Source organism: Netta rufina, assembly GCF_964035555.1.
Source record: "Netta rufina genome assembly, chromosome: 1".
In the NCBI taxonomy this organism is placed as follows: domain Eukaryota; kingdom Metazoa; phylum Chordata; class Aves; order Anseriformes; family Anatidae; genus Netta; species Netta rufina.
The window spans coordinates 52,278,421-52,305,479 of NC_140123.1; the positions used below are offsets into that span (position 1 = coordinate 52,278,421).

General features: G+C 36.7%; 1 protein-coding gene across 1 annotated transcript in view; it reads left to right on the forward strand.

Annotated features, from left to right (window-relative positions):
• The window catches only part of GPC5 (glypican 5), a gene marked incomplete at both ends in the record, with an annotated part of 756,320 nt that overhangs the window by 237,033 nt on the left and 492,228 nt on the right, over positions 1-27,059 (forward strand). The window contains one exon of the mRNA XM_084285812.1: positions 6,246-6,366. Within this exon, the coding sequence (XP_084141938.1) occupies positions 6,246-6,366 (121 nt within the window). The remainder of the gene's footprint in view (positions 1-6,245; positions 6,367-27,059) is intronic.

Here is a 27,059-nt window from a genome sequence, read left to right on the forward strand (position 1 = left end):
ATAACTCCATAAAGCTAGTGCAAAGGAATGGAAAATCATGGTCAGTTAGTTTTTGACAATAAATATAATGTATCAGTGTTCGTTGTTATCACAATATAATATAGATTATTTATGTTGAAGTAATATAGAGGTACAGATCTTCTAAGCACTTTGTCCACAATTTTGGCTGATTTTGAACAGAATTCCTATCTATATAATTTCTATTAGCTTTTCTAATTACAAAAACCAAGTGATAGCCAACAGAGTGTGACCTTCTCTTTTAATAGAGATATTGATACAATCAAATGTAAAAATCAAAAACTGTATTCATAGATACAATAAAGAGCAATAGCATATTTATATGAATATTGAACTTAGAGAATGGGCAAGTTGTTATTCATCATTTAAAAACGCTTATAGAATACAAATATATTGGTGCTTTTTATTTTTTTTTTCTTGTGTTGATGAAAATGAATAGTATTTGGGGACCAAGTCTGCCTATTAAAGTGCTATGATACATTACCATGCTTGTACAGAAATGAGCACAGATGGTGGGTCTATTATTTCTAGCAAGAAATTTGTCTTTTTTTTTTTTTTTCCCCAGGATTCAAATTTGACCGACACTTACTCAAGTTGGTCTACGTCTGTGGGAATCCTTAAAATGTTTTTTTTTTTTTGTTGTTTTGTTTTTGTTTGTTTTTTTTTTTTTTTTCCATTATTTGCACATTTGGAGTAAAGAAAACAGAAAGTGATTAATGCTGTATTAAAACTTTATAATGAGTGAAGGCTTTCAAACCAAGAGTTTGAGATTTATATATTTTTCAGCCAAGTAAATGGAAACATGTTTTGCATGCAAATGAAAGTCTACAGAGATGAAGTTTTTTGTACCAGGCTTAGATTCCCAATAGTTCATTTAGTTCGAACAGATCTTTTAGTCCACATTAGAGTGTTTGAAGATGTTATATTTATAGACATTTGTTAATTAAACACAATGATATGTGGAAAATAAAACAGCAATATATAAGTAAGGTTATAATTTTTATGCAAAAAATATCATTTCAATCAGCAAAAAAGTATATATTAAACAAGAGGCTGACATTCATAAATTTACTTTCATGGTAAGAATCAATGAAACAATGCTTCACTAGGCTTTGCCAATGCCTTATTATCAATCTGAAGAAGAAAACGGGGGTCAACCTGCCTTCTTATTATTGGAGCCAATAATTACAAAAGAATCAAGGTTAAAGTATGGGTTTTTATATGAATTGCTCAAAGTCAGATCACTTTGCAGGGAAGGTAGATTTAATATGGGTTAGGATTTCCAGTATCAGGAAAAAATGCAATCACATGAGTTCATTTACTCCAATGTATTCTATACTGAGACCTCCATCATTTAGCAATGCATTGTGAAAAACTCAGTTTAACATTTATTCTGTGAACTGGTACACAAAGACAGTATTGTCAAATTTGGAGGAAACCATTCTTGTTTCCAACTTCAAAAATGATATTGTATTATTTTTGTTCCATTCAAACAAGTTTTTTTTTGACCTGAAGATAAATCAGAAGCATTTGAAATGAGTAGTGATTGTATCAATCGTGGACATAAAGCTTTCTTTGTGTTTACTATGCCTGTAACCTTGTGTGTTATTTGCAGTCTGATGGGGCCTGCAATGGACAAAAATGTCAGAAGGGTGGGCTAAAATGTGTCAGTTGTCACAGAGCAAGTTTTGAGCTATTTTGGTGGCAGACAATGCATTTATGAAGGTTTTGTTTGTGGAGGTGCTCTACTCTGCTTAGGAATATAGTTGTAGAGGAGGAGCCTGTAGGTGGTTTGGAATCACAAAATCACTTCTCTCAGAGATGGAATGGATCACACCAGCCACGGGTCAGAGAAAGGCCAAGAGATATAAAGAACATAGAAAGAATGGTGCTAAACAGTCCAGAGCAAGTAACACCAAACAATACAGAGCCTGTTACTTCTAGTACCTAAAGATCTACTTTTTCAATGCTAACACACTTAAAATTGTGGTATTACCAAGTATTAGTGTGCTGCTTGTTGCTGCATCAATTCACTTGCCATCTCTGCTTCAGCTTTTATCCCTTCCCCACTCTCAACTGGAAGAGCAAACCCTACCTCAGATCAGTCAGCAAGGGCACAGCTTAGGTAACTAATGTGAGTAGGATCTTTGACAGGCAAGTGACTGAATGGATTTCCTTCCCAACAGAAAGGAAAAGTAGCCTGATATAACTATGTTATGTTATGTGTGACTGAACAGTTCTCAAGTTCAAACGTTGACACTTAATAGAGGGTCTCAGCATTGCTGCTCCGAGGCCTCTTGATCTTCTCAGTGTTTTTAAGGATCATGTTGTATGCTGTAAAAGAATAAAATGCTTACCAAAGTCAATTTCTTTACAAAGCTGCAAGGGCAGGCAAAAGAATGAAGGACAGGGATATTCCCAGACTAGAGCATGCCCATCCATACTGTATATCCGCTTTCTGTACAGAGATGCATTTCTTACAAAAGACAACAAAAGAAGTAAAGGTTGAATGAGATTTACCATGAGCAGTGCAGTGGGTATGAACATCTGAACATTGTATAGGAATTGGCTTAGCCATCAGAACTGAGAAAATATTCAAGTGGAATTAGAGCCTCTTTCTAGGATGACTTAAAGCTTCCAACCCAAAACAGTGAAGAGCCATTGGACCACACAAGGTTTAGAACATTGAAAATGTATAAATTTGAAAAAGAGTGTTTATTTTATTTTATTTTATTTTATTTTATTTTATTTTATTTTATTTTATTTTATTTTATTTTATTTTATTTTATTTTATTTTATTTTATTCTTACATAAGAGAGGAGAATTAATCATGTAGAAAAAACAAAACAAAACAAAACAACAACAACAACAAAACTAGACTTCTCTGCCTAGGGAGCAGATATAAATCTTGTCTTTGAGAGAATATGGAAAAACAACTATAACATAATGACAAGGAGTGGGAGAGAAGTAACTAACACTTTCTACAGGTAAGTTTTGAGCCCAAGTAAATACATTGGTACTGAAGAAGAACGTAAGAGGATGAAAGTTCTGAAAAGCTTATGGAACATGACTGACGCTCCTAGTATCTGTTTCATTCTCAAGACAGTGTCCCTTGCCCTCAAATGGAGGAAGAGAGTTAGTCCTACAGTAAAGACCAGTTGTGCAAAGGTGCAGATTTCATTGTGAAAATAAATGAAAATAGAATGATAGCCAGCTTTGAACGAGTCATTGCCAGATAATTCCCAGCTGAGCTAAATTAATAAAATTGTAGCCAAATCAATGGCTTATTTCTTTCTGCATGGCTAGAGAAATGAGTATTATCAATTGAATTAAAAAAAAAAAAAAGGTATTCTTTTTCACATAGTTCTGCATTTCATAGGCAAATGTACAATAATTTGGTTTTACAGCATTTCATAAAAGGTGTTAATTGAAAAACTCAGTGACAGAAAGTAAGAGGGACAGAAAGTAAGAGGAATATAGGTTTTGCATGCTGCAATACAGAAAATGAGAGCACTGTAAAGGATGGATATACATAACCTTTTAAGAATTTCTTATAGTGTTATAGTATGAAGAAAGATTCCTGTACTTAGTTAAAGCACTTGTCCTAGCACTGTATTGCACTATTCATCTGGAAAAGGAAGAAAGGAGGGGAGGGAAGAAGGGAGGTGAGCTTTGTAAATCCATTTTGAATTATCTATTTTGATGTACACAAATGACTAAGAAAGATGGATTTCCAAAGTAAAGCATTGAAGAAGGTTCTCCTCTCCTCTCCTCTCCTCTCCTCTCCTCTCCTCTCCTCTCCTCTCCTCTCCTCTCCTCTCCTCTCCTCTCCTCTCCTCTCCTCTCCTCTCCTCTCCTCTCCTCTCCTCTCCTCTCCTCTCCTCTCCTCTCCTCTCCTCTCCTCTCCTCTCCTCTCCTCTCCTCTCCTCTCCTCTCCTCTTCTATTTTCTTAGGAACTACCAGAAAATTTGTTGACTCTACTCAAATTGCAGTGTTAAATATTTTCTCAAATCAAATTTTTCTCAAATCAATACTTTCTCAAATAAACCAAAATACTTCACTGTGGAGAATACAAGCCATTCATATAATCAGTGTATTCAACACTGCTATGAAGAATTTTTTTTTTTTTTTTTAAATCTAATTTCAACTACCATGTTCAAGTGAACTATATTATGCTCATTAAGCCTTGCTATCTTAATTGTGCAGTATTAACATCTATTCCAAGTTATAGTATGGCTCGTGAATTAGTGACAGACTCAGTAAGGGCTTTAGTAATGGGCATATTACTTTAGTATTTACTTTAGCTAAATACAGCTGACAATGTATTTGCTCTAATGAAGAGTGAAAAAAGCTGGGATATTTAACTTGTGACTAATTCCAGGTAATCATTGATGCAATATCTTGATACATAATTGAATTTAAATTTGGTATATTTACATACTAAAATGAGTGCAAAAGAAATAGAACATTTGCCCTCAATATAACATGCAGCAATGTATTTGTATGAAGGCGAATTACTCTCTGATTCCTATGGAAAACAAGTCATTTTGTATGACAGAGTAAATTTATATCCATGAACAAGGCCAATGTCACTTTAGGAATGGTATCTGGACCATTGTATGCCTCCTTAGAAATATCCTCAGTCTCACTTAAGGTGATATTTAAGCAAAGATCAATGACAAAAAAATGTTGCTATGTGGTAACCTGGCCTTAATGACCAGCATTCAGTATTTAGCATTCTCTTAAATACAGTTAAGTGGGGAAAACATGTTTATACTTTGCAAGTGTTATTATTTTTTTTTCCTCTTCACATCCTCCTTTTTTTCTTTCTTTGTTCTTGCCCTTTTAGTTTTCCTCTCATTTTCTTTCCATATTCTTTTCTGTGTGCTAATTCCCACTAATGATAACTCAGCTCATAGCCCCCTTCATCCTTTTGGTAATTCCTTTTCTCAATTTCACCATAATAATAAATAAACAAATAAACAAATAAATAAATGAAAAATTAAAGTGCTCTCCTTGGGCATTTTCCATATATGACGGCCAAAAGGCAAACAGTCCTTGCCCCTCAGAGTTATACTTCATAGCTTTCTGCAAACTCAGGCAGCAGACTAATCTTCCTATGGTTGCTTCATATATGGAAGGTTTCCTGTTAAGCTTAGAGGTCTTGCAATGTTTTTCATAAAACTCAGCTTCTGCTGAATTCAAATATACTGTGTTGCTCATATGTAGTAATGGTAGGCAGGAATTAGGCATTTCTGTACTCCATTCCTCATAGTGGTCTTTCCTTTCTTTTTCTTACAGCTTAGCAGCTGGGAAAATAGTTTTGAGACAGAGATATATAGAGCTATCCTCTTGCAGAGTATGCAGACAAAACATAACATATGGAGGGTATTTGCATAATGGGTATTTGTGATAATGTAGCAATTCATTTTTTCTTGCATAACTTGACTATTACCTAAAAAATAGGAAGTTGAATGTAGAATTGCATCTTCATAAGCCACAGAATTCTGCAAAGTGGTTAATTTTAGTGTCTATATTTTGAGTTTTGATATATTGGCGTGTTAGAACCAATGCTTTACTTACTATGTAAATTCTTTCTTGAATGAGAATATATCTGGCTTCCATTGCTTCTTTTGCACATATCTGTCTATGAAGTAAATTTTGTCCTTCTCTGTACTTGTATCAGTTATGTAATGTCAAATAATATATGCATAACTTGTCTATTGTCCTGTAATAAATATTGTAGTTACATGTGCATTCGCAAAAACACTAGAAAACTTCAGATGTAGTTCTGAACCTACCATGTGTGTAGTCTCTGGATGGTTTTATTTATTTGTTTTGTTTTGTTTTGTTTTTAACCTGATATGTCATGCTTTTAGATAATCACGGTTTCACTTGTATTTAACAAAACCAAAATGAAGGACAGTTCATACACAAAAAATATGCAGAGATAAATGTTTCTTCCTTCAAAATGTAAACAACTCTTTTCTTGTTAAAGTTTGCAGTAAAATTAAAGCAACAATAAATAACACAACTTTGTGGAATGAAGTAATTATATTCTGCTATATTTCTTTTCTATTAAAAATATGTGCACAAAATTAATGCATCTCATTAAAATGCAATGTTGGTGCCATGAGAATTGAGTTAATATGAACTAGGAGATGACTCTCTGAGAGCAGAATAACTTACTAAATCATCTTTGTGTGTGTATTTGTGTGTTGAAATAGCTATACTCTTCGCGTGGTTGGCAGTGGAATCAAAGCTCAATTTGGGAATCCAGAAGTAAAGGTGAAAGGAACAGATCCTGTAATAAATCAAATTATTGACAAGCTGAAACATATAATTCAGGTAAGCTTCTTTTACCTATAAATATAATATAATATTAAAGGCAACTCTAGTGAAAGTATGAATTTACTGTACATTAAAGGGTAATTGTTAATTCAAGTCATTGCTCAATGTATGTCAACACCAGGAAAAAAAAAAAAAATCTGCTCCCTCTCACTTCAGTTATTGGAAATGATGTAGTCAAAAAATTTGCATATGGTAGAGAAGTGTAGAAGTAAGAATTTGTTAGCTGGGCCACCTGTACCTGTGAGTACCAGTATAGCATTTCATTAATTGTACAGAAGAACAAACAGAATAATTTAGGGATATTAACTGGGTTAACATTTAAAAACAATAAAACATAATTTCCCTCATCCATCTATACTAAATTGAGATTTTTTCTTAATCAGTCTAGCTGCAAGGTTTATTGTTTATTAATCAGATAGAAACACTAGAAAGTTTGAATAGCATGCTTGCTAAGCAAGTTGGTGTTCATTGAATATTTGTGAGTTACTAAATTTAAGGCTTATAAAGCAGTCAGTTCCAATATGATCCTGCACAACTGTAGAACTGTAATACATTTAAGATTACATGTATGTTTTGTTATACTGTTATCATCTGTATCATGGATAGCCATAACTACAGGATGAAAACCTGACCCTGTTGAAAGCACCAGTAAGTTTGCTGACAATTCTGTATTTCAGTTAGAAAATAAAATTTTCCACCATGATCTGAAGCCTGAATGATAAGAACTACTTTACTAGCATTTCTTGTCATGGTCCCATCTAGTCCAGCAACCTCTTATCTGCACTGGTGAAAAGAGACTGTTCAGGGAGGGCATGCAAGCTTGGCAACCTTACCTTCTCCATTCCCCTTCTCTACCTCATTTTCTAATCATGAGAAGAGATATTAATCAGCTCTTCCTTGCCTAGTGCATTGAGTTCCATTTAAAGACTGCTCCTTTAATTTTGTTTTTCCATCTTCTTGACAGCTGCTTTTAAGTACAGTTTCCAAAATGGTTTCTTGAGTTGAAATAAGCAAGCCATTCTAACATTACCGATAACTTCATGGTGAGCTCTCTGGGTTCTTATTTCTCTATTGGTAAAAAAATAACTAACAACAAAAGGACAGAATTGGTGAAATAGTAAATAAAAAAATAAATAGAATCTTTTCCATCAGTAGGGTTGTTCTCTGGGATAAGTGGAATCCCGATTCAAGCTCAAAGGCAGTCATTTTTCCTTCCTCCTAAAATAAAACACTGTATTTAGCCCTCCAGCTTCAGCATGCTTTTGTCTCTACTTCTTATTAAAATTGTGACTACCATGGTAAGAAAATAAATATAATTTTGCGTCCGAATAGATGCTATGACTTAATTAAGAACTAAAAATTACTCTACAAAGAAATATGTTGCAAATCTTACTGGGTAAGTCTTTTATCTGTCAGGAATGTTGTCCTTTGATATTAAACCTGCACTGTAGAGTTTATTGTATTGTTTTCCTCTAGAGGCTAGGATTTGTGTTGTTTCCTCCTTAGGTGAGGATCTAAACAAATGGAATAGAACAATTCCATTATAAGGCATTTCATTTTCAGAGCTTATTTGTCCTTGTCTCAGAAGACTGGTGAGGGTCTTGGAAAGAAGAACTTATAACCTACATACTGCAAGTCCTACTAACTTGCAAATATATTATCTTTCTATATCATAATTTCCTTTCTTGTAGCTCTGAGTATGGAAATGGGGCAGTGGATAAAGAGACCATCAAATACCTTAGAGACCCAATATATAACTGTTTTTCCTCAGATAAAAGGGCTGAAGAAACTGCAGAAAAAGCTTTCTTCTCTAGCTTTTACTGCTTGGAAAAGGAGGACGGGGAGGGTAAATTAGAGATTCAAATACAAAAGATCACCTTTTTGTCCTTTGTGATATGAAAAGGATGAATCACATATTAAGCTTATGAAGGAGAGGTTAAATAAGGGGAGCTTAATGGATTGTGGTGTCACCTCTTGTGTATAAGTCCTAGTTCTATCTACTTAATTCCAGCACTCTATCTGAGTAGTATTATGCAATACAAAAACTTTAGCAGGTAGTTTTGTAGAAAAAAATCATATTTGTCCTACTTTTCATAATTAATAATTCCTGTAATCTATAAAGGTTTATATACTTTAATTTAGTTTTAAGACTGGCAACATGATGTGTAACCTTCTATTTGTGTAGGAAACTATATATATTTCTATATAAATTCCATGTTGCTGTAGCCTTGCTTTCTAATAAGTCCATTTTTGTTATTTGTGTTTTACATGGAGCATGAAATGTGGCAATTTGATCTCTGCGTTAGGAAATGGAAATGAGTGGTAATTCAGGTTTATATGACCTTTCACATCAGCCTTTAAACACCATACAAGATATCAAAGCAGCATTGCTCTCTGTCTCATGATGCCATTGGAGGATATGGCCCTTCCTTCCAATCACAGTTAGAGCTGTGTGTTTCAGTGTAAGTGTAGTCTGATTTTCTTCTGCTTGTATAGCCTGTCATGGTGCCAAGACCTTCAGAAATGAAAAGCCTCTAACATTTGGTGAATATCAGTATCCAGAAAAGAATCAGAGGTTTTATTTCTGGTACTTCACACAATAAATATGGTGAAATGCACTGAAATGTTATGTAATCAGTGATAACATAAAACATTTATTTGCAGCTGGGATAGGATTTATTTCTGTAATCAAACACACACATTGAGGTGTTTAAGCTTCCCTCATATGCAGGTCTAGTCCATGAAGCTTAGAGAGCTGTTCATTTGGCCAAATCTGAGTGTGTGCTTCAGAATAAGAAAAGTAGGTCTTTAGCCTCAGACTATATAAAATGAGTTTGGGTGTATTGCCCACATGTTGGCATCTACATTATAAACATCTGCAGTTAAGTGCCTGATCTGAAGGATTTCACCTTGTGTCATATTTCTGAGCCCTTTCCAAGAGGATGCCAGTTGGAAAACACAAACTAGAAATGTGTCCTTTTCTAATTCTAATAAATAGTTAGTAGGTACACTGTGTCTTCTTATTCTACTACTACATTCTGCTTTTTCAAAGGGTATGTTGCACCACAGAATTATCAAACCATAAAACAACCTAATGTCTGCTGGAAAATGAAGCCTTTTGCTTTTGTAGGTGTCTGAGTTGGTCTGAAGTGCATGTACTTAGGATACATTTTTATTTGTTTGGTTTTTAATTTTTGTGAAATGATTGAGACCTTAGGTACAGTTCAGAGAGTCAGGAACTCAAAAAGATATGTCCAAACGTTTCGGGAGCTCCTGACACAATTCTGATTTTATGATTATGTAGTCTTTTCTAATCATTTTTAAAAAAAAAAAAAAAAAAGGTAAATAGGTAAATTATAGAAAGACTAGTTTGAAGAGGATGAACAGTCTGGTATTTAGAGTACATAATTAAACTCAGATTCAGAAATACATCCTGATTATATTTTGCTCTTCTAGAACAGAAAAAGTAACTATCTCTGCTATGAAGAGGTAGAAGAAATACATTGTCTTCTGAAATGTTCCTTTCTCTTTGTCATCAAAGCACATGATCCCTTTTCTCACCAATTGCACTACATTTTTCTTTGTACTTTCAAGGATCTGAGCAGGAGAGTAGGAGTGAAGTTAATATTTGGAGATGTAAAGGGAGGGCTCATTCAAGGAGGACCTAGCAAGCTCTCAGAAAATCAGACTATACAAATTTATTGTCAAATGGCTAAATATTATCAAGTAGCAAAAGAAGAACAGATACATTAAAATTTGCTTCCTGGTCATCTTTAATGTGTACATGAGAAAATAGATAAAATACTATTTTGACCTGCCTGCAGAAAAGAATAAGGGTCTCCTAGTATTTCCTCTTTTCTTACTGGGCAGATATACAAGCATGTAAAAATCCCTAGCCAAGAATCTACTTCAAAATATGTAAATGTTTGGTGCTTAAACATAGTCTCTGTTTTCTAGGTTCTATTAATTACAAATTTTTAACTCATTGCTTAAATTTGTTGCTTAAAGGAGAACTCTTCCCAGTAAGGTTTGTTTTCTGGGCTACTGTGCTAGGGTTAAGTTACAACTGTTCACAGACTTTATGGCAGAGACCTTTTCAGTATATGCCACAGTGGCCCATATGTCATTTCTCCTTTGTGAGAGGCTCACAGTAAACCTCCTTCTTTTTCTGTAAATAGTGGATTTACCAAAAATCAATAACACTTTTGATTCCATTGGACCCTGACTGCTATAATCTGTGCTCTGGACTCCACAGGTTCGTACTCCCAGCAGTGAAGTACAATTAGAGGAGCTAGCATGAATTCAGGTGAACCAGTCAGTGATGAAAAGGGTTTGACAAAGTCACCTTCTTTTGTAAAAATCCTTACTTGTACAGTCTGGTGTTTTGGAGAGCTTTTTAAATGATGGGCTCTTCCTCATTCATTTATCTTCACGGTAGGCCAACAATGGGTTCAGTGCATATTCTCTTATGTACTGAAATCAGTAGCTATCACTCTTATTTAATAGGCAATCATGATAAGCAAAGTCAGTTGCATATGGCAGCGATAATAATGGTAATTATTTTTCTTTCTTCCCCAATAATTTAAAAACATTTATCTTGCCTGCAAGTACAAATACTAAGGTTATGAAGTAAGTATGATATTTTGGTGCTGTGATTACAGGCAATTGGATCTTGGTCATTTCAATGTATTTCTTCTTTTAAAAGATAATCTCAGAGAGATACTTTTTTGAAAATAATAGCCATTCCTTGGAGCTCATATTAACAGGTGAAATAAACACTTGCTAATTTTAGAAAATCCTGCCATAGTAGAAAATACCACTGTGTATATCTGACAATATGAGGCAGACAATTTCCCTGTAGAGATTTCCAGAGGCACCTTCCTCTCTATTGACTATACTGGAAATTTAAACACTTTGGTTAGGATTAATAGTTTCCTATTTCTGGGTGTAGCAAAAGATGTGCTTGAACTTATCTGGAAGGGATCACGTCTTACGTTGCAGAACCCCTGTATCACTAGCTGATATACATGGATTAATACTTATTTTTTCCATGAAGGGCTGAAAAATGTCACTAATGGAAAAACTATCTGATCATAACTAGCAAAATTTATTCCAAAATGAGAATAATATAGTATTTTTGTTATTGATAGAAATTCTAAAAGCCAAAGGGAGACTAAACCCAGCATTCAAATGAGTAACTATAAAAGCTGAATGGGTTTGTGAAATAAATAGTATCAGATTAAAGAATTTTCAAGATCATGCGGCAGTAAATGAAGCCTAAATTTTGGCAAAATCCTTGACTAACTATGACAAACGGAAAAGTTGTACAGTGCAGATTTGTAAGAGTACATATATTTGTGCGTGTCATCAGCAGAAGGCAGTCCAAAGCCAGTAATCATAGCATCAAAATCAACTGGAGAAGGTTCCAGATGACTGGAGACTTGCTAATGTGATGCCCATCTATAAGAAGTCTCATAAGGAGGATCTGGCCTGATAGCCTGACCTTGGTGCCAGGGAAGGTTATGAAACAAATTATCTTGAGTGCAATCACACAGCATGTACAAGACAGGTAGGAAATCAGTCCCAGTCAGCATGGGTTCATGAAAGACCCATGCCTGAGCAGTCCTCATCCCCTTCTATGACCAGGTGACCTGCCTGGTTGATGAGGGAAGGGCTGTTATGTAGTCTACCTAGACTTCAGCAAGGCCTTTGACATGACCTCCCACAGTATTCTCCTGGAGAAGCTGGCAGCCCATGTCTTGGACAGGTACACTCTCTGCTGGGTTAAAAACTGGCTGGCTGGGCAGGCCCTGAGAGTGGTGGTGAATGGAGTTAAATCCAGCTGGTGACTGGTGTTGTGGTTCCACTTGAGTGGGCAGCCAAGCTCCACCACAGCTGCTCTCTCACTCCCCCTCTTCAAAGAGGAATGGGGAAAAAATATGTGAAAAGGGCTCAAAGGTTGAGATAAGGATGAGAAAATCACGCAGTAATTATTGTAACAGGCAAAACAGACTCGGCATAGGAAGATAGTAAGATTTATTGCTTATTACTAACAAGCTAGAGAAGTGAGAAACAAAGGAAAGAAACCAAAAGCTCCTTCCCCCCCCTCATCCACCCTCTTCCACCTCCTCCCCCCGAGCGGCGCAGGGGAACGGGGGAATGGAGGTTATGGTCAGTCTACAGCACTTCCTCTCTGCCGCTCCTTCTCGGTCACTCTCGTCCCCTGTGCTGTGGGGTCCCACCCACGGGATGCAGTCCTTGATGAACTGATCCAGCATGGGCTTCCCATAGGCAGCAGCTCTTCCAGAACTGCTCCAGATATGGGTCCGTACCATGGGGTCCATCCCTCAGGAGAAAACTGCTCCAACCTGTGTCCCCCACGGGCAGCAGCTCCTGCCAGGTCACCTGCTCCTGCGTGGGCTCCTCTCCACAGGCTACAAGTCTGGCCCAGAATCTGCTCCGGCAGGGGTCTTCCACAGGCGGCAGCCTCCGTCGGTGCAGGGCCACCTGCTCCACCATGGTCTCCTCCACGGGCTGCAGCGTGGAACCCTGCTCCACCGTGGTACTCCATGGGCTGCAGGGGGACATCCTGCTTCACCATGGTCCTCACCACAGGCCACAGGGGACTTCTGCTCTGGCGCCTGGAGCACCTCTCCCCCTCCTTCTTTACTGACCTTGGTGCCTGCAAGGCTGTTCCTCACTCCTCTCACTCTCCCGGCTGCTGTGTGGCGCAGCGTTTTTTTTCCCTGTCTTAAATATGCTCTCACAGAGGCGCAAAACATCACTTATTGGCTCAGCTTTGGAAAACAGTGGGGCCCTTACCAAACAACTGGTCACAAGTGGTGTCCCCCAGGTGACGGTCAGTGTTGTGGCTCATCCTCTTTAATATCTTTATTGATGATATGGATGAGGGAATTGAGGGCACCCTCAGTAAGTTTGCAGATGACACTGAGTTTGGGGGAAGTGTCAAGGTGCCAGAGGGTAGGAAGGCCCTGCAGAGGGACCTGGACAGGTTGGATCAATGGGCAGAGGACAATCAGATGAGGTTCAAAATGGCTAAGTGCTGGGTCCTGCACTTTGGCTGCAACAACACCATATAGTGCCACAAAGGGCCTGGAGCACAAGTCCCGTGAGGAGCGGCTGAGGGAACTGGGGTTGTTTAGTCTGGAGAAGAGGAGGCTCAGGGGAGACCTTATTGCTCTCTCCAGCTACCTGAAAAGAAGTTGTGGGGAGCTGGGGGTCAGCCTCTTCTCACAGGTAACTAGTAATAGAATTAGAGGGAACAGCCTCAAGTTACAGCAGGGGAGGTTCAGTTTGGAAATGAGGAGACATTTCTTCTCAGAAAGAGTGGTTAGGCATTAGAATAGGTTGCCCAGGGAGGTGGTGGAGTCACCATCCTTGGGGGTATTTAAGGAAAGGTTGGACGTGGTGCTTAGGGACATGTTTTAATGGGTGATATTGGTGGTAGGGTGATGGACCAGATGATCTTGGAGGTCTTTTCCAACCTTAATGATTCTATGATTCTATGATTGGACCTATGGGCTATTAAATCTAATACCACGTTCCATTTTTACCTATTGTCAGAGACTCCCTAGGGATGACTCAAAAAATTTAGAGGCAGAAATGTAGTTAGTTTGGCCTCCTTAAGTAATTTTGTCTATTTCTTTCCTTATGCATCTTAACATTTCTTACTTTCTTCTGACTACGTGTGCACACCAAGCATAGGCTTTGGCTAAAAATGATGTCTATAGCCTTTAAGTGAATGAATAGGTGCCATTACTTTAAAAGACATGAAATGTGGCAACTATTTTTCCTTTACTAGTGGTCATTATTACTGTGTTGTAAGCACTGTGTTTGACCATGCCATCATTTGTCTATTTACCTGTCTCAAAAATATCACAAAAATAGTAAGGTAGGATTTTATTTTGACAGTGATTTTTCATACTAACTACACTTTGCAGCTTTTTTTTTTTTTTTTTTTTTTTAAAAAAAAGGCTTTATTAATAGGACACAACACAGGCAAATTAATATATGTTTTTGTGAAAGCCAAGTACATATTGGAAGTGGTGATGGAACACATTGCCTGAATTCTCAACTATACATACAAATAACTGTTTTTTTAAATTATTTATATGCAAGATGTGGTACTTGCAGTTGCACTTCCCTTTGATCACTGATAACATGTTTGTTCCTTCTTTAGCATTATGATAATTGCCTAACAGTTAAAATCCCTCTGCCTCTTAGAACAGTTCAAACTGCTGTATAAATTTAATGAATTATATGTTCTGATGACTTTATTCATGACTGAAATGCAGTTCTTTCTCATGGAACAAGTGAATTCTGAAGTGTACAGCATTTAACATTCAGATACTTAGGGCCTTAGTTTGATATACTCTTCAGAAACAGGAACAAGCTCTTGAAACACACTTTCAAAACGTTGTTTATTTCCTCTACTCAAAAATTTTTTGTTGCTATATTTTAGCCTGCACTTTGCACCGTTCTGTAACAGGTATCCCATTGAGGTAATTGGGAAGTAAAATTTGAGTGCACTTTGTGCAACAGTCATACAACATTCACTTGTGCTAGATTTGATTTCATCTGTTTGCACCTAAACTGCTTATTTATTATTTTTGTTTCTTTTTCAATGGGAAAGACTGTTGCACAAGTTTTGTTTTGTTTTACATATTACAAATGCATAGATTTTTTTTTCTGCCTTTTCCACTTTTTTTTTTTCCTTCTAAAATTATCACACTCCTGCAGGTAGAGAACAGCTTGATATCTTCATTACATTTTTTTTTTCCAGTGATTTGTTGGCTCTCCCTTTAATTTTTTATGTGTTTGCTTCTTCTTTCATTGTACTTCTGTAATTAATACAATACTACTGTCATGCTACAAACCCTTGGACAAATTCCATCTATGGCAAGGCATGATAGCAGAATTATGTGTCATCATATGAAGATATTCATACTTGACAGAGAAACCTATTCTGTATTTGTTGTAAGCTGTTCCTGTTTTGTTTGTTTGTTTGTTTGTTTGTTTTGGCACATCTAAAGATGGCCAAATCAATTTGGCTTATCACATAGTATTAATTTAACTATTAGCTGAAGTTATGTTAAATATTTTGAGTATTACCATTATTCATAAAATATTGACATAATTTCCGCAGAGTAGGAAATAGCTAGGGATGAGATGGGAAATTCTTTTCTGAGTTACATCCTCCTCCTTTTATGATACATTTCAACCTCAAAAATAAATATCAAAAGTTCAGGATTGCTGATGTTTTCAAATCTCTTGAGTGAAAAGTTTCTCTCAACAGTTCTGAGATTATAATGAAGTTATTTGTTCTTTTTGTTGTTCACAAAGGTAACCTTTCTCTTCCTGAAATTCAAAACACTAAAATTTATGTGAACATTCTGAGATGATTGCATGTCCTATGTGTTATAAACTATGTGTAATCTCAGACCTATATGGTGTACAGAATGAAGACAGAGAAGGAAAAAGTGATTATGAGGGCATGAAGATGAGAACATGCATCTCCCAATGTTGGGATGGTCATTGATGGTCATTAACCGCATAGTGGTTTTTTGTTTGTTTGTTTGTTTGTTTTTCCCCCCAGTAATAAAAGCTCAATAATCTTTTTTTCCTGCTTTATTTTGTTTTTCACTAGGAAGTTTACCAACATTATTAAAGGCTAATCGGAGTTCCAGTCATTTAGCACAAATGATTTAAAATACTATTTGTACTTAAATGAAAAGCTTTTGATTTTCCTAAATGTGACTAACAAAAGAAAATAATGTACATTTTACAGAGCTTTCTGGAACTATGGCTAAGGTCTAAATTTGTGTAAAGCTAATTGAAAACAAAACAAAAAAAAACCAACACAACTTACATTTGTATTTTTATTATTTTTTCTCCTCCTTTTGCTTATAAAACAGTGCACAGTGAGAAAACATGCACATTGATGCAACAGGGAGGTACTATCAATTCTTATCCATTTAGTGCGGAAAACAGTGGCACAGAAAACAAGACAGACTTTTCCAGCAGTATTAGGTGGACAGCGACACTAAACAATTATTAATTATGGTGCAGATTCTCTCTACAGAAGCCTATTTTGCACCTAAATTGCTTCCTGCTATAACTGGTAAAAACTGCTTGTGCTAGGGTTTCTCAGCAAAAGAGAAGTGTTGTTCTATCTTCTTAAGTACAATATTAAGTGAAGGAAGGAGGGTTTTGAGATTTTTGGATTTTTTCTATGGCAATATAGAATATGGTCAGGGCACAGGTTTTTTTGATGCTTACTTTAGAAAATCTGTTCTACTTTACTGTCTGAAAAACCATGTAATTTTATTTTTCTTATTTATAATTTATCATTTATGCTCCTTGACTCTGATAAAAATGTATTTATTCATTTATTTTTTAATACTTTATTTCAGGCTCCCCATAACTGTGGCCATAGATAATAAAACTAAAAGGGGTTTTGTACCACATGAAAATAATGGCAATTTTGAAAGTGAAAAGGAGCTTCTGATGCCCTTAATACCCAATCTCAGTTTAGAAAAGAAATGGAATATACATATCAATATATAATAGGACAGACTATAGAGTTCAAGAGGGCTTCAAGGCCCTGATGTACAATGGTGCGTACTCTGGACATTGTCTCAGGACACTTTTAGTAGACAATAGTTTTAGGGAGCAGTATTGTGGATTACTTTTGCTGTTGGCCTTTACATTTAGAGAATCATTTGCTTTGCAATGGCAACCATGCCAGTTAGTGTACAATTAACTGGAAATGAGGTTAGGAATTCAGCTTGAAAGTGACCTGCCTAATGGAATCTGGATTTGTTTAAAAAGTTTTTCTTTTTTATGATTGAAGAACCACATCCACTTCTTCTCATGTGGAACAACAATTGTACTTTGCAGAGATGCATGCAAGCATCAGCTACTTGCAGTACAAACTGCATTATTCATTGTTTTCATTACTTGTATACCAATGAACACATCATGGGAAATAAACAGGAAGAACTGGAGATTTGCATGCGGTCACAAGGCTATGATCTTATTGCAATTACAGAGACGTGGTGGGATATCTCATATGACTGGAATGCTGTCATGGAGGACTACAATCTTCTTAGGAAAGACAGGCCAGGAAGGCAAGGTGGTTGAGTTGCTCTTTATGTGAGAGAGCAACTGGAATACATCCAGGTCTGCCTAAGGATGGATGAAAAGCAAGCTGAGAGTTTACAGGTAAGGATTAACAGTCAGGCTGCCATGGCTGTTGTGGGTGTTTGCTACAGGCCACTTGATAAGGAAGAGGATGTAGATGAAGCCTTCTACGTACAGCTGGAAGTAGCCTCACAATCACAAGCCTTTGTTCTAATGGGGGACTCTAACCATTCTGTTATCTTCTGGGCAGATCACACAGCTAGACACAAATAGTCCAGGAGGTTCCTGCAGTGCATTGACGACCACGTTTTGGCACAGGTGGTGGAGAAGCCAACAAGGAGATGTGTGCTGCTGGACCTTGTACTAACAAAGAAGGTCTGGTTGGAGATGTGAAGGTCGGAGGCAACCTTGGCTGCAGTGCCCAGGAAATGGTGGGGTTCAGGATCTTGTAAAGGAAGAAGCAGAGCAAAAAGTAGGATTGCAGCCCTGGACTCCTGGAGTTCAAACTTGGGCCTCTTCAGGGACCTACTTGGAAGAATCCCATGGGTTATGATCCTAGAAGAAAGGGGGGGGTCCAAGAGAGCTGGTCAGTATTCAAACATTACTTCCTCCAAGCTCAAGACTGATGTATCCCTATGAGTAGGAAGGCAAGCAAAGGGGGCAGGAGACCTGCATGAATGAGCAAAACTCAAACAGAACAAGTATGCAACATCCCCTGCAAGGGAGCGCAGAGACCCACCAGGAGCTTTCAGGACACATTATAGTAGGAGAATGTTACGGGCCATCTGATTAAGATCAAGCAGATGAGGCCCTCTACAGACAGATAGAAGCAGCCTCACATTTGCAAGCCCTGGTTCTCATGGGGGACTTCAAGCACCCTGGTATTTGTTGAAGGGACAACACAGCAGGGCATAGGAGGTTCCTGGAATGTGTTGATGTTAAATTCCTTCTCCAAGTAATAGAGCGGCCAATGAGGAGAGGTGCTATGATGGACCTCATTCTCATCAACAAGGAGGGGATGGTGGGGAATGTGAAACTCAACGTCAGCCTTGGCTGCAGTGATCATGAAATGGTGCAGTTTGTATTCAGAGAACAGTAAGGAGTGAGCACTGCAAGCTCACTAACCTGGACTGTGGGAGAGCAGACTTTTGCCTCTTCATTCTGGTCTGCTTGGTATAGTACCATGGGTCTGCTTGGTAGAGTACCACGGGACAAAGCCCTGGTGGGCATATGGAGGAGCCTGAGGTACCCAATGTCTATTTTGCCTCAGACTTCACCAACAAAAGTTCCAGCCACATGGCCCAGTTCCCAGAAGGCAAAGGCAGGGACTGTGAGAATGATGAACTGCCCAGTGTAGAAGATCAAGTTTGAGACCATTTATGGAACCTGAAGGTTCCATACACATGTCCATGGGACCAGATGAGATACATCTGCAGGTCCCGAAGGAACCATTGGATGAAGTTACTAAGCCCCTATCAATCATATCTGATAAGTCATGGCAGTCCGGTGAAGTTCCCAATGACTGAAAGAGGGGAAGCATAACCCCCATTTTTAAAAAGGAAGACCCAAGCAACTACAGGCCTGTCAGTCTAACCTCTGTGTTCTCTGTGCTCTCATAGAGCAGATCCTCCTGGAAACTGTGCTGAGGCACACAGAAAATTAGGAGGTGATTGGTGACATCCAACATGGCTTCACTAAGGACAGATCGCAACAGGAAAAACTGGTGGCCACGATATCCTTCTCTCTAAATTGGAGATACATGGATTTGGTGAATGGACCAATGGGTAAGGAATTGGCTGGATGGTTGCACTCAACAGATTTGCAGTCAACAGCGCAATGTCCAGGCAGAGATCAGTGACAAGTGGTGTCCCTCAGGGGTCTGTCTTGGTAACAGGGCTGTTTACTGTCTTTACCAATGACGTAGACAGTGGGATTGAGTGCACTCTCAGCAAGTTTGCAGATGACATCAAGCTGTTGATACAACAGAAGGAGGGGATGCCATCCAAAGGGATGTGGGCAAGCTTGAGAAGTTGGCTCCTGTGAACTTAATGAGGTTCAACAAGGACAAGTGCAAGGTGCTAAACCTGGGTTGGGGCAATCCTAGGCATGAATACAAACTGGATGAAGAACTCATGGAAAGCTGCCCTGCAGAGAAGGACTTGGGGGTTCTGGTGGATGAAAAGCTGTGAGCCAGCCCAGAAGGCCATGCAGCCCATGCTTGCAGCCCAGAAGGCCAACTGCATCCTGGGCTGCATCAACAGAGGGGTGGCCAGCAGGCCAACGGAGGTGATTGTCCCCCTCTGCCCTGCCCTTGTGAGACCCCACCTGGAGTGCTGCATCCATGTATGGGGGATACATGCACAAGAAGGATGTGGACCTTTTAGAATGGGTCCAGAGGAGGGCCACAAAGATAATCAGATGGCCAGAGCATCTCTCCAATGAAGACAGGCTGAGAGAGCTGGGGCTGTTCAGCCTGAAGAAGAGAAGGCTCCAGGGGAACTTTATTGCAGCTTTTCAGTACTTATATTTGAGCTTATAAAAAGGATGGCAAGTGGCTTTTTACAGAGGCAGATATTGATGGGACAAGGGGGAATGGTTTTAAACTAAAAGAGGGGTGATTTAGATTAGAGGTTAGGAGGAAATTCTTCATTCAGAGAGTGGTGAGGCACTGGAACAATTTTCCCAGGGAAGCTGTGAATGCCCCATCCCTGGAAGTGTTTAAGACCAGGATGGATGAGGTTTTAGCAACCTTGCCTAGTGGAAGGTGTCCCTGACCATTGAAGGGGGGTTGGACTAGGTGATCTTCCAACTCAAACAATTCTATGATCCTATGATGATTCTACAATAAAGGAATAAAAGTTAGAGTTTTTTTTTTTTTGTTTTGTTTTTGTTTTTTCTTTAAAGAAATAAAAGTTAGAGAATAAAAAAAAACTAACAGAGTGATAAAAGTTAGAATAAAATATTCCCAAACTGACATACTTGGGACAATATATTTGGGAAAGGAAAGAGAGGTGTGGACTTTCATATGAAAAGAGACTTTAAAAGATTTAAGTACAGCAGGAAATCAACTCTCTAGCCAGAAGAGAAAATCAAATTAGTGACTCTAACTTATGAAATCTGATACATATCATAAAACCATCACACAGCTTCATTGACAGTCTCTTCTGAGTAGAGGCTCAGCAAGCAAATATCACATTTGAATGGAAGATATCAACAAAAATTTGAGAAGTATCTTACTATCTCTTTTAATACTAATTAATGTCAGATGTAGTCTGTCAATATCATAAAAACATTAGCTAAATAATTTGTATGAAGCAAACTCATTTAAAAGGAAAAAAAAAAAAAAAAAAAAAGAGTTGGAACCGTAACTGGAATTAGAGTAGATACCATTAAGATCTAAGTGGCACTTAGAAACTCTGGTCTCACCAGTACTATGGAAATTACTGAGTGAGCAGTTCCTCTAGGTTGATGTATTAAGGGAATAAGCAAGATGACTGTGCCGTGTATACATTCCTGTGTTACTGCTTGATGATCAGTACTTTCTCCACTTTAATTTACTGGTTGTGGATTCTGTATAGCAGCAGAGATCATTTCAAAGATAATCACATTTCTGTAAGTGTTGATAAAATGGAAATATATTACCTCTTGCCAGTCCAAGTTCTACAGCTTTGGTAAGCTCTACTGTGTGAACTTGTATGTTATTAACACCAAATAATACACATTGAACAGTTATTATAAGTGCTGTAACCACGAAAACAGGTTGTCATCAACTACAAAACAGAAAGTCAAAGGAAACTGTCTTTATCAGTTATCATAAAAATATTTTTAGAATACATGCAATGCTCACTGTGCAAAGCTATGGCATCTAAAACAAAGCAGGTACCACAGTAGTACAACACTACGAAAAAGAAACTGTAGCAGTATTTCAGTGGTATGCAGTCACTGAGAAGAAAGTTGATGTCAACAGACTTTTTGAATTGAAAAACGAAACATCATTTTTAAGCATACTGAATGTTTCCTATTTGAGACAGGTTATTTCCTTCTATTCTCAGCCCTGGGAAATCCTCCAAGTCAGTGGCCTGTAGACAGCAGTACAGAGCAAGTCATTTGCCGCAGGTATCATCATAATTTGTTCTACTTGTCAGCCTGTGCAATAAGCAATGCATTCTGCAGGCACAAGAAATAGTCTGGAAAACAATCTTTTACTTTGATGTCTTATAAACAAAAATCCCGTGTTATCTATGAGAGCTGTTTGTTGCCTAAAGAACTCATTTGCCTAGTCTTTTTCACTCTGTAAATGTAGAAAATTGTAGAAGATCATGATAGTATTATGCACTGGCATTAAACTACTTTTCACTCCTGTGATGTGCATGTGAAATCTATTTTTATATATTTATATATCTATATTTTAAACTATACAATATATTTAGGACACACATTTTGCTCAGCAAAGCCTTGCTGTTATCTTGAGAGAGCCAGCCAGCACCTGGTTGAAGAATCAGAGCTGAAGGGAAAGCATGTAGTTTACATGAAGCCTCATCATTCAGCATTATGGCTTAATGTGGCATAAACAAGCTGAGCTATGCAATTTTTAATTTAGTTTTTGTTTCAAGAGACAATACAGGCAGATACAAATACTTCCTAGCAGATTGAAGTTAGTTCTTAGGTTTGTAGTGAAAGTATTTCAGGAAGGGGAGTATTAAACTGCTTAGTATTCAGCTGACTGATACATTGTAAAAAACAAAAACCAACCAACCAACCAACCAAAATGATTCTGAGTTGTTTCTCTAATAAGCACAGAATAAAAAAAAGGAAAATCATTCACAGAGAAAAACTTGACAAGGTTCATTACATATATAACAAATCATGGCTTTCAATATCAATATTCATGTCAATATTGGTATTGAATAAGTATTTATATATGTCTTTACAAGGCAGGTTAGTTACTACTTTTGAGAAGTCTTTTCAGATTTTATCTTTACAATGTATTACCAAACCACTTCATTATACAGGTGGTGTAGTTTCATTCATGAAGACACAGGGCTCATACCGTGCAAGACTGGTGAAGAGCTGAGTAGGTGTTGGAATCACCTGGGAATTTCAAGAATATTTCTTATTTTCCCAGCCTTAACTTTTATGAAGTGGTTTGCTATGCTAGGAGTCAAATGAACAGTCAGGCTCTCCTGGAATACTTGAAGTGTTTGCAGTGAAGATTGGACCTGATGACCTTTCAAGGTCACTTCCAACCCCTTCAGTTCTGTGATTCTGTGATATGTGCTCACTGAACGTTGTAAGAAGAATATCAGATAAACCAGAACATGAACCACAATATATTTAAGATCCTTCTGGAGGCAATCCACGTTTTTATTGACACACACAGTTCCAGGTATTTACTCAATAAAGTAAATATTTACTGTATTTAGTACCAGAAAGATTGAGTACCAGATTTATTTTATCGGGAACAGAAAGATCTTAGGGTGTTCAAATTCATTAAGCATCTTCTATTAGAAATTCAGTAGCTACAGACAATGGCTTCAAAAAATGCTAGGACCCTCCAGTCATGCTATTTTAAATTCAGTACCACAATTAAAAAATAATAATCTCTATATATAATTAAAAAAAATAAAAAATAAAAAAGATCAAGCTGGAATCATTTTAAAAAAAAAAAAAGATAACTTGATTCCATGAAAAACCTTGATTGTCAAGTATCAGTTAGTTACTACAAATCATATAAAGATTGCATTTGTTATTGCTTATATTACTTCTAGTAATATATTACTATTACTAGTATTCTGTGCAAAACCTTCAAAAAATCACTCGCTATTATGTTTGATTGTATTTCAATCCTTTTAAGGTAGTCTTATTTGAGGAGGTTGCTATCATCAGATTAGAAATCTAAAGTTAGGATTTAGCTGGTGAAGTGCAGACATCTCCAGTTTCCAGAACCCACTTTCATAACTCAGACTCTTTCATTTGGCAGTTACAGGATACTGGATTGGTCACGCTGTACCCTGAAAGTGTCTTTTTCTCTCATCTGACTATAGTTAAAGTCTGCAGATGTTTACAAACATATATTTGTGTTTTGGTGTCTGAAATTGAGGTAATATGAGCTGAATAATAGTCAGTTTGATATATCCTGAGGGAGTATGTGTGTAGAATTCACCTTCAAGAATTCGAGTTGCAAGAAAATAATTTTCATACACATCAGTGGGAAGATTTGTATCTTCTTATGCAGGAGGAGATCTCTTTAGTTACAAGCATTTGGGGAACAGGAGTTTTATCAAGAAACGATGTTTTGTGCATAAATCTAAGAAATAGTAAAAATGACAGTTCAAGGGGATTCTAAGGAAGCTTTTATCTGGAGCTTTTAAAAAGAGAAAAAAAATATTTGTCTTAAGTGACACAATTGAAAAGATTTTATTTTTAACTTTGTCTACTTTTTAATACCTTATTGTGTTTTCTATACTTTTAATTTCTGTTTTTTTTTTTTTTTTTTTTTTTTTTGTTTGTTTTTTTAGTTTTCCTAGTGCTGTTTTTCAATGGGAAAAAAAAAAGAAAATTTTACTGAAATAAAAATAAAAATAAAATTTTTCTAGAATAGTATTTTTTTATTGAAAAAAAAGAATGACTAAGAAACAGCAGTGAGTATTTGCAATTCTATATTGATATTTATATAATAGGTTCTCTTCAGAACTTTTCCCTTCACCATTCTTTTAATTTTTTATTCTGTTTTCAGTTTTAATAGAGATAACTGAAGATTTCTAATTTTGACAAATTTGTATATTTTGTCCACATCTTCCAAAGAATTGCATGTCAGCATGACTGTTTTGTGTTTGTGTGTACACGCATGTGCATGTGTGTTTTGGTTATTGTTTTCAAAATAACAGTATTTTCTTGAACATTTCAGAAATTACAGTTAAAGACGATGTGAAAAAAAGAAGCTTTCTATGATTTTTCCAGGAAAGATTTAAAATACTTGTGTGTGTATATATATATGTGTTTATAAATACATACAGAAGACCTAATATTTCTGAGAAAGGTATTATTGCTCCCCATTGTATTGTATTGTATTTGATGCTGAGACTGCACTACTGTAGTGTATGAAGTTCTTAGGATATCAGTCAGGATATATTCTAAAGCTTTTGAAATTCTTATTTCTAGTTTTCTTTCATGTGCTGTGAATTATTCATGTTTTCATTTTGTGCATGGCTTAATGATCTGTTCTTTGTGTTCTGCCAGTCTTTCTGTCTATTCAGTTCATACTCATATTTTTCTGAACTGCTGAGCCTGCACACGTCACATGTCAGACCCTTAATCATACTGTTTAAGTCCCTTGAATGCAGAAATCTATGTTTACCTTTCTCCTTATGCTCAAGGTATTAAATTTTACACCTTAAAATGTACCTTAGACTGTTATGAGAACTGGTAGAATTACCCCATTGATACTTCTTCATCAACTCTTGGAAATGCTATTTTGAATTGTTCCACACCCCCTGCACTCCAGGTGCCACAAGGTTCTCTCAGCTTCAGTACATCTAGTTACTTCCCTTCCTCTACAGACTTCTGTAAGGAGAGCATAACTGGTGGGGTGAAATGCAACTCTCTCCATGATACTAGAGGGCAACCATCCAGTTAGCTACTACTGTGCCAGCATCCTCCTGGCTCAGAGAATTTTGCAGTTGTGAGGGTGTGGAGAAGTAAGGTGAACAAAGTGTTTCTTGAGAACCTACAGGGAATGTATCTACACATAAGGGCCTGAAAAATGAAATAACTTTTAAAAATGGAGCAAGTGGAATATATTCCTTTTCATCCTTAGTGGTCTTAGATGTTATTTGTAACAAAAACCCTCAGAGAATTTTCAGAGAAAGTTTTAGTAGTTTTAAACTACTGATGATCCATGTCATACCAAAAAAAAAAAAGTCTTATTCAGTTCTGTTGCTGTTTTTGCTACTAAATAACTGGGTTTAGAGGATATATCTTACAATTATTTTTTTAAAAACATTTCAGATGATTTTTCTAATATGAAAGACTTGGGTCTGTTTAAAGGGATCAATACTGCAAATAACAGAAAATTATTTTCATTACTACTTTTTATTTCTGGAAATTTTAGCTAAAGCACCATCTGATTACTTTCAAGGCTATTATCTGTCATAGACCAACATGGAAAGTCACCTGCAAATCCTGAGACTGTGTTCTTTACCTTTGTACTTCTATATTGCACAGGAATGGGTAGCTCACATGTAAAGCTTTTTTTTTTTAATTATTATTTTATTTATATTTATACAGCTCAGTGCCCATTTTCCATCTCTTTCCTTCTCTGTTTTGTGTGCCAGTGTATTTAAAATAGCAAATTTCAAGCATTACAATAATTATTTTTGATTCCTACCTTTATTGCTTTCCAAGTTGTATGACAGTTCCATTATTCAGGATATGAAATATGCAAGGTCCTTCAGGACAGGAAAATAGTTCATTGGGTTTGAGTGTACTTCTCGAAAACAAAACAACACAAAGCAAAGCAAACATGAATAGCTATAATTCCTTTGATGTTGAAAGCAATGTAGTAACCTGGGGTCAAACCATCTTGAATCATTAAGTTCCTGAGACTTTCTTTTTAATGAAGGGAAAAAGGCACCTACGGAATAAATTGACACTTGAGATGACCTCAGTTACACTCTAGAATGTCTAATTTTTCTGTTTTGACATTCTAGAATGATCACAGTCCAAATGGTGATATCACAGATGAGATATGTTATAGATAGATGGGATGTGTTTGGAAGAAAACATAAAATCTCATTCATTGTGGGTGACACCAAATTCAGTTTGCATGTGTTCATGTTGACCTTAGGTAGCTATCTTTCAAGAACAGATTAACAACTTACTTTTTAGCACCACAAAAACACAGTAGGTTCTTAAAACCTTTTATCTGCTCCCCAGATACACAAATTTCATTAAAAAACCCTGATGAGCTGATTTATTAGGAGTAATTTGAGCGTACTTAATTAACTCAGGTTATATTTTAATGACATAAAGGTTTAGCAGAAATAGTAAAGGATTCCCTCAGTGTTCTTTTCCTCATTCTTGTTTTCAGAGTCTTTGGTTTATCTGATTTTTCTGTGTTTTATTTTATTTTATTTTATTTTATTTTATTTTATTTTATTTATTTATTTTTTTGTGTGTGTGTGAGAGGGTGGGGTATGAATAGGTAGGAAAGGACTGTTTTTACCCAGCTCTGAGTACCAGTAGAGGTCCCCAGTTATCTCAGGACTGCCAAGATGAGGACAAAATTTTTCTTCCCATCAGTACTGTTCCTTAATACATATATGATTGTAGTGAAATAATTCTAAGGACAAGAAAAAATCAGGGCTGAGATCACATAAAATAACTTTAGCTGATAACTTGGTGCTTGCCCAGAAAATGTAAAATTTCAGTTCTAGGCCATTGTAAAGCAGGGTAAGAATGAACCCAAAGCTAATTTCATAAAGAATATGGGATTCTATAATTCCCAAACTTCAGATGGAAGGGCTGAA